Source organism: Cyclopterus lumpus, chromosome 5, assembly GCF_009769545.1.
Source record: "Cyclopterus lumpus isolate fCycLum1 chromosome 5, fCycLum1.pri, whole genome shotgun sequence".
Taxonomy (NCBI): Eukaryota; Metazoa; Chordata; class Actinopteri; order Perciformes; family Cyclopteridae; genus Cyclopterus; species Cyclopterus lumpus.
The window spans coordinates 2,211,804-2,220,000 of NC_046970.1; the positions used below are offsets into that span (position 1 = coordinate 2,211,804).

Sequence of the window (8,197 nt, forward strand, 5' to 3'; positions counted from 1 at the left end):
GTCATACATGTGTCATATATGTGTCATGAATGCATTAATCTGTGAGCAGCATTTTGTAAAAGCTTAAAAGTTAAAGGGGATGCTAATTCTATGCTAACAACAAAATATACTGTTGCTTTGTTAATCTAGAACAATGCATTATGTCAGCGAGTAAACATGTATGGTTCTCCCTCTGAGTATAAAGTACATGGAAATATTAAACTAAAGGACAAGTATAAAAGGAATAAATCATTAACATGTTAAGTTTAGGAGAGTATTAAAAGAGAGCTGACACATTTTGAATTTACACTATTCATATTATAAACCAGCTGTAGACAAGAATACAGATTGAGACCAAACCAGAGTTATGAGACCAGTAAATATTGTGCATTTTCCAACCAGAAACGTAACTTTACCCACCGTAAACACACCCACCAATATTGTGGTGGGTGTGTTTGCACATTGTTTTGAAGTTCCTTCGCCCTCCAGTGGCCGAACAGCCATGAAGGAAGCTTTAACTCAGCAAACAACAATGCAAATATAATGTTTTCGTTAATTAAGCAAAAGAAAATCATGTAGAATGTCAGCCATTTTGTGAACAGACATGTTATAATGACTTCATTTGGATCCTATAAATTCCTGAGACATTTTTGCTAAATTAATATGACAACAACTGATCACAAAACAGTACATACACGTTCTCAAAATATGAGAGAGACATGACAAGTGTTTTTTTTTTAATTCATTTTTATTTGGGCAATGGTTGCTTTTCAAATGTTTCACTGCAGTGAGGTCAAACGCCTTTATTCAGAACTGCTGAACTCATTTATGGTTTACACTGAATGTGCTCTGGGTTCACAATTGGCTCGAGATAATTGGACCGGCATGTATTTATTTTTTCCATTATGAGTAGTTGTGGTTTATTTTTTCCATTATGAATAGTTGTGGTTTATTTTTTCCATTATGAATAGTTGTGTTTTCTTCTGTTCCAACTTAGATTGCGGCCAGCTCGTCCAGCGCGTCCTGCAGCCTGCACACAACACAAAGGAAACATTGCCACTGTCACGGTATTCATGTTGTAACTGTAACCGGATGGAAGTAATGCCTCGCTTCAAGGTTGTACGAAACCAACCATGACGAGTGATTTTGAGTATTCACCTCCGACACCATCAACATCTTGCCCGGATCTGTTTTTTTTCCTCCACCACCTAATTCTTACTTGAAGTCTCCGCCGTCCATCAGGGTCTTGTAGGTGCCGATCTCGGCCTCCAGCTTCATCTTCATGTTGAGCAGCGCCTCGTACTCCTGGGTCTGATTCTGGATGTTTGAACGCAGGTTGGTCAGCTCCTCCTCCAGGCGGATGATGATGCCGTTGTACCTCTCCATTTCCATGTTGTTTCGCTGCTCTGTGTTGCGTAATGTGTCCTCTAGGGAGGCTTTCTGATGAAGGAGGAATCAAAAAATGTGCCAAAGATGTTTTTACGCAAGCAAATATAATATGAGAAGTTACAACCTTTTGAGAAAAATAGGGTGTTACGTTATCGTCGTGCAATAAAACCTCATAATCTAATGATATTTGATTATTTCAGGATATAAAACGTTGTAAAATGCATGCTCACTAAGCTCTGTTGGGATGCCAGTTCGATTTCCAGGGTCTGTATCTGTCTGGTGGAGTCACTCCTCTCCATTTGGGCTCCCTGGAGGGCTTCTGTGTTCTGTGACACCTCCACCTGCACATCCGCGATCTGAGGTGGGGGGGGGGGGGAGGTGTGAGCTCACGAACAACACGGTTTGCGTAAGAGCATTTATGAAACCACCGTCGCCATCACCTGATTTTCATGCCACCGCTTGAGATCTTCTGCGTTCTTCACGGCCATCTTCTCATAGTTGCCCCTCACGTCCTCCATGACCTGGGCCAGGTCCTGACCTTTGGGAGCGTCGATGTCCACTTGCACGCCTGACTGGGAGATCTGGTTCCTCAGCTCCATCACCTCCTACAGGACCGCACGGCGAGAGGGGAACTGAGTAACAGCATTTCAGAAAGCACGTGTGCCACGGTTTGTGTATCCGGATGCCGGGAACTCACGTTCTCGTGGTTCTTCTTCAGGAAGGCCAGCTCCTCCCCGACGGCCTCGATCTCGCTCTCGATGTTTATCCGGGTCATGTTGGTGTCATCGATGAGTTTCCTCAGCCCGCCGATGTCGGCCTCCACAGACTGGCGGATCGCCATCTCATTGTCGAACCTGGAGGAGTTCACAGATATCAGCTGTTGGTATTCTATTGTCAGAAACTATAATACGCCACATGCTCTGCATTGCTTTCAATGTGCAAAGACTTTTGAAACCAAAGCATTTCTGCAGGATGTCTGAGCTCAACCAACAATAAAACAACACAAATACGTACTTTACTTTGAAGTCGTCGGCAGCGAGGCGGGCGTTGTCGATCTGGAGCACAAAGCGAGCGTTCTCCCCGATCTTATCGAAGATCTGGACGGGACAAAGGAAATTAAGTTTTTTGGTGTTTTTTTGCTCTTCAGAAAGAAGCCGGTCGTTGAACCTGAAGCTCCTTTGCGATCGCGCGGCGCTTCCAGGCGGCTTCACTCTGCGACTGCATCAAACACGTGATTATTTTAATGACTACTTCCCCTTATGAAACAATTAAAAAACCATGACCAGATTACACACGACATGATCGACTCCAACATTGTGTGAAAAGAGGAAACCCCCAAAACCAAAGGACAGGAAAAGAGGAACAGAGTCTGGTTTTGTTTGAGCATAGTTGGACTCGTGGGTTTCCTGTCTGAATAAACTCATGCAGAAGATCTCCTTTCTCTCCCATTTGTCTGTTTACTTGAGCAGAGAAGGCAACATTCTTTATGCATGAATGTTTCTGAGTTCTAAAGTGCCTCGGAGGAGGAGGAGGAGGAGGAGGGGGAGGGCGAGGAGGAGGAGGAGGAGGAGGACGAGGAGGGCGAGGAGAGGGGGAGACTCTGGCCTTTATGTGTGAAAAACCACCATCACTGTGACATTTGACTCTGCAGACTGAATCTGATTGTCACACACAAACACACACACACACACACACACACACGCTGGCAGTCCGAGAGCCTTTGTGTGTGTGTGTGTCATGACCACACATCTGTTTCACATTGAGCCCCCCCGCCCCCCCGCCCCCCCGCCCCCCCGACACACCAGAATGCTTGGTAGAAACCACCATTTATACGAGCAGAACCCTTTTGAAAAAAGGCTTTTTGTCTGCCGGAGGTTTTTTTCTTTGCGAGCGTTTCCCGTTCTTCTCTCGATGCCCTCGTGTTCGGTGATTCATGGGAGGAAGTTCTGGACAGTTTGTGGCACAAACAAGTTTTATGGAGGGGGGGAGGGTTAGAGCTCAGCGACCACACCCTTCATTCTCCAGCGAGACATTTGATAGCTGACAAAAGGAAAACGCATCTCTGCATGAATATTCCCCGTCTTAATTTATATATGAGATGAAAAGTAAACACACGGATACAAGTTACTGACACATGCATCTCATACTAGAGGACACATGAAGCCCTTCTTCAGCATTTAAAGGCTCCTATCCCAGTGTCTGTCTCACCACGTCATCAACCAACAGCCACCGGTTCCTCGTGTTCGTCCTCGGCCTTCATTCTAGAGGTCACGCTCACCTGGTTGCGGAGGTCGTCGATGATGGGCTGATACTTGCTGTAGTCTTTCGCGTTGGGCCCTCCCTTCTCCATCGCCTCCACGATCCTCATCTCCAGCTCCTTGTTGGCCTGCTCCAGGTTCCTCACCGTCTCCAGGTAGTTGGCCAGGCGGTCGTTCAGGTTCTGCATGGCTCCCCTCTCGTTGCCCATGATGCTGCCGCCGCCGCCGCCACCAGAGCCGGCACCTCCAAAACCGGCACCTCCAAAACCTGAACCCATGCCACCACCCATCCCGCTGCTCAGCTTGTAGGAAGAAGAAGAGGAGGAGGAGGACATCGGGGCACCAGAACGCAGGGAAGACGTGGAAACGGAGGAAATGCGGGAGCCCATTCCTCCAGCACCGCCGTAGATGCTGGCGGAACTGTACTTGGGTGCGGAGCGGCTCTGCATGGAGGTTCTCTGGAAGCTCATTTTGGAGAAGTTTAGACACCGGAGTGAAAAGAAGGAGACGTGGAGACTCACCGCTGCTGGCCGGCTTAGAAAGTGACGCCGGCAACGGGAAGTTGGAAACTTATACTCCTGCTTTTCTCCCTCAATCACAGCTGGTCTCTCAGACCCTGCCCACTTTAACATCACCCTGGTCTCCCTTTCCTGCTCCCCCCCCCCCTCCCTGCTCTCTGCTCTCATTCACCCACATGTTCCCTTTTCTTTTTTTTCCGTCTCCATGGAAATGTTTTGAGGCGAAACACACATTCTCCGTTTGAGCAAATTGATTTGATTGCACTATAGAGATCGAGAGAGAAGAGAGTAATATATATCTGTTGTCTGGGGCAACGTGCGCGCTCCAAAAGTTAAAGGGGAGACTATTCTTTTCCAAAATGAAGTTCACTCTGGAAGCAGGCGACCGAATTCCTTTGGTTCGCCCATAAAAGGCTTAATGTGTGCCATTCACTGCATAGTTTCTCAGTTTGAGGTCAGCCTTGCCCCCCAAAATAAACATATTTTGACTGCCTTCTTATCTGCGATACTGAGTCTCCGCTGCAGCACTGCTCCTTGGATCTTAAACAGAGGGGGAGGGGGCACATTTCTTTGGTTCGTACTTGAAGGACAAAATCCAGTCGTGGCATTGAAATGTCTCGTCAGATTGGTTGAGGTCAGAACGTTCCTACGAATGAAAACTGATAATAAAAACAGTTTCACATTCACATTTTAATACGGACAATAGGAAACCTGAGGACACCCGCGCTTCCATAAACCCAGATTACCAGAGAAGAGATGAGATAAAGAACAAAAAACAAGCTCATTGTTCGGACTACAATCCCGACGGAAGCCGCCCCTCAGTTGGCAATTATCTGCTCAAATCTGCTCTGTTGAGAATATTAAACAATTATCTTTGACGCCTGGTGTGTCATGAGAACTGCACTTGATATCTCAGTGTATAGATCCTTTGTGAACGACACAAAACTCAACGTTCATTCAGGATTAAAGTCACTTGTTTGCATCAAAGTGACTGAACGCCGTCGCAGAGCCTGCTGTCCAATGGGAGCTCCTCCATTGGGATGAAGCACAATCGAGAAACTGGAGACGTTTACAGCTGCAGTTTGCATTGTTTTGGCGTAACCGCGGCAACGTTGATTTGGGGCAAAAGTCGCGGTGAGAGCGGATATCGCGCCGGGCCCCCAGAGGGCCGGGGAATACAACCTTCAACCCCTCCCGGAGGAAACGGAGCTCCATGCAGCCTCACGCTGCTCAGTCCGGATCAAGTTTCACCGTTTCTCAGCGTTCATTTGTTTCATTTCTTTGAGCACAAGCAGAACAAAGGAAATACTGACGAGTGTGAGAGGACCGACAGATAAAAGAGGAACGGGGGATTCAATCTAGATGACTCATAACTCATGACACTGCCCCCCCCCCCCAAGGCACAAGTAACAACAACAAAACCAAGAAACTGGCAAATAGAAGTCAAAGTCAGCTTTATTGTCATTTCTTCCATTTGTGCAAACATACAAAACGTTTCTCTCTTGTCCAACATAAAGTGATTGTAGTCATAATAATAATAATAATAAAGTGCAAAACAACAACAACAACAAAGGACATGTAGACAACATATAAGTTAGGAACTATAACAACTATGAAACTTTACATTCGTATTATAGCAGCAGTCAGACTTGGAGAAATAACCAATAGTTTTATATAACTAATATTTGTGGCACGTATGCTGCTTACACCACGTGTCCATATGAGGATTATTATGATTTTCCCATATGCAACAATGTGATCTGAGCTTCACACAGCACACAGGACAAAGCAGAGGAAAGGAGGAGAACGTGGAGGGTGTGAGTCACCCACACGGCAGGAATCTGGAAGCCTCGACGGGGGTTCGTGTGCTCCGCGAGTCGCCGACAAGCCTCCAGTTCTTCCGGCCTCGAACAACCTTCTGCTTCCTTTCGCAGTGCAGAGCCCTCACATGCTTATATACACACCACGGCCATTTGCATAGGAAGCATATGCATATTCATGCGTATGTTATGATGGATGCGTGAAGACATGTGATACACACACACACACACACACACACACACACACACCCTTCCCTTGCGTCTTGATCACTTCCTTATTGACTGCAGGCGAGGTGATCAAAAGATATGAAGTCAGTCCACGATGCTCATGGATGTCTGCAGATTCCAGTTTTTATGGATCGCCAACAGAGTGTCGGGGTCACGCGCCGGAGGTGTGATCTTCTCTGCGGGACGTCATGTCCACTTCCAGCACATTTCACAGGAAGGCATAAAAAGAGCAGCGACCCGGTGACGGCGGTGACTCACCTCGGCTCCCGTAGTTTCACTTCAGGAAACAGACGTCTGTTTGTAAAAGTTGATTGTACTTTACTGGAGTTTATGCTCCCCCCCCCCCCCCCCCCCGTGTTCTATTTGATAACTGCACAGTTACTTTTTATATTCAGATTAATAATAGAAACATGTTTTCTCTCTTTTTAATGAACACCTTTAAGGTTTTTAGCATCTTTCTGATGTTTTATGGGGCATCTTCTGGTCTTTTGTTTGTTCCTTGTGGTGTTTGTTTCTCGTCTGTTGTGCTCTGTGTAAAATTAATAAAGTGTTCTAATCTAATCATAATCAAATCTAATCTAATACAATCAACACATTCATTGTGATTATTATTGCATGATGAAATAAGATGAGGAGAGAAAGTCTCAATAGTCGAAACACATTCATTGACACTAATTATGATCCAGTGATGTAATATACATTATTCCTCATCATGAGCTCTTTTAATTTTTCGTACTTTAAGTATATTTCATATTGTATGATAGCATAAAATGAGGAGAGAAAGTCTCAATAGTCAAAACACATTCATTGACACTAATTATGATCCAGTGATGTAATATACATTATTCCTCATAATGAGTTATTTTAAGTATGTTTTTGGTTCCTTGACAGTTGAGTCCGCCACGCCCGACTCCGGGATCCAGTTCCATGCAGATCAGCACATGGCCGAAGGAGGAACAAGTGATGACACCACGTGACCACGTCTGGCCACGCCTCCCGTGCCATCTCCTGGGCTAACAATGCACACTTCCCTCCTTTCGGCCGCTAGGGGGCGTCGACCCCCCACAGCTGGTCAAACACCGAGTGGGAGGGAGAAGCTCCTGGGAACAGCGTGTTCTGTTTCCCCCTGACTTGCCACCCTGAGTACATGTGTGCCGCCATTGTTCCGCTGCGTGTCGCTTGGCTTCATGTCGCTTGGCTTCATGTCGGCCCTGGAGGCCTTCTGTGTGCCGTCTCGGGGCGAGGCAGGAAACGGCTTTTATGACACATTTTATTGACAGCTCCCGATCGCAAAGTCCAACTTTAAGACACGGCTTGAAACTCTTAAAAAGACTTTCAGACTTTCTTTAGGGCTCTACTTTTCCCTCAGTGTCAAATGTTGTATTGTTCATGAAGCATCACGTTGGTCATAACTACATCATGCTGTACAGATGCATGCAGGAGGGAAGTCGTCTCCTTGGCTCACTGAAGGCCATCCGGCTCTCTTTGTTTCTTTGCTAATTGTCTTCTCGTACCCCCACTCGCTCATCTTTCCCCTCCTCTGTAGCATGGACGTGTTTCTCTCTGCACATTCCTGACTCGTGTGTCATGTGGCAGCTTCGTACAAACCGCTGGCCTCTGAAGATACTGGAGGTCAGAGGGCGAGCTTTGGGAATGACCTCCTTTCTTATCTGGAGGAAGGGATATTTTTCATTTAATCACGTTTATGTCAATAAATCCGTCCGCGTCGGTCACGGAGGCTGAGTTAATGACACCACTCGGTGGACTTGTTCATATATGGTTGCCTCCAAGCTCAGCACAGCAGCTCCATTGTGAGGAGTTGCGTCACCGCTTGAGACGAGCCAAGCACAACCAGCTCTCCTCTGCCCGGCCACAGCCTGAACGCTTGTGACGCTGTAACTCACACCACATGTGCATCCTCGGCACATTCACGGTAAATAGGTGATGTGTTTCATAGCCATAAAAACACCTTCAAAACGACAGAGAAAATGCTCATTAAGGGAGA

The 8,197-nt window shown here is 46.5% G+C and overlaps 1 protein-coding gene across 2 annotated transcripts; it reads right to left on the bottom strand.

Moving 5' to 3' along the window:
• Positions 1-718: 718 nt before the first annotated feature.
• Positions 719-4,228, bottom strand: LOC117731206 (keratin, type I cytoskeletal 18-like). 2 transcript variants are annotated; one of them, XR_004609515.1, is made up of 7 exons: positions 3,647-4,228; positions 2,383-2,465; positions 2,066-2,222; positions 1,809-1,973; positions 1,599-1,724; positions 1,138-1,419; positions 719-1,009 (listed from the first exon to the last, which is right to left on the bottom strand). XR_004609515.1 is itself a non-coding variant. In XM_034533397.1 (7 exons), exons 1-7 carry the CDS (start codon positions 4,094-4,096, stop codon positions 973-975), a joined length of 1,239 nt encoding a protein of 412 aa, XP_034389288.1. In that variant the 5' UTR covers positions 4,097-4,228; the 3' UTR covers positions 719-972. The 2 variants fall into 2 exon arrangements, 1 of the variants encoding a protein (XP_034389288.1); XM_034533397.1 differs by having other exon boundaries at positions 1,199-1,419.
• Between the last annotated feature and the right edge of the window lie 3,969 nt (positions 4,229-8,197).

Coding starts and splice junctions, on each gene's coding strand:
- LOC117731206 (XM_034533397.1), bottom strand. CDS start 4,096: ATGAGCTTCCAGAGAACCTCCATGCAGAGCCGCTCCGCACCCAAGTAC. Junction 2,223..2,382: donor GCCGACGACTTCAAAGTAAA/GTACGTATTTGT, acceptor GAACTCCTCCAG/GTTCGACAATGAGATGGCGA. Junction 1,420..1,598: donor TGGCATCCCAACAGAGCTTA/GTGAGCATGCAT, acceptor CTCCTTCATCAG/AAAGCCTCCCTAGAGGACAC.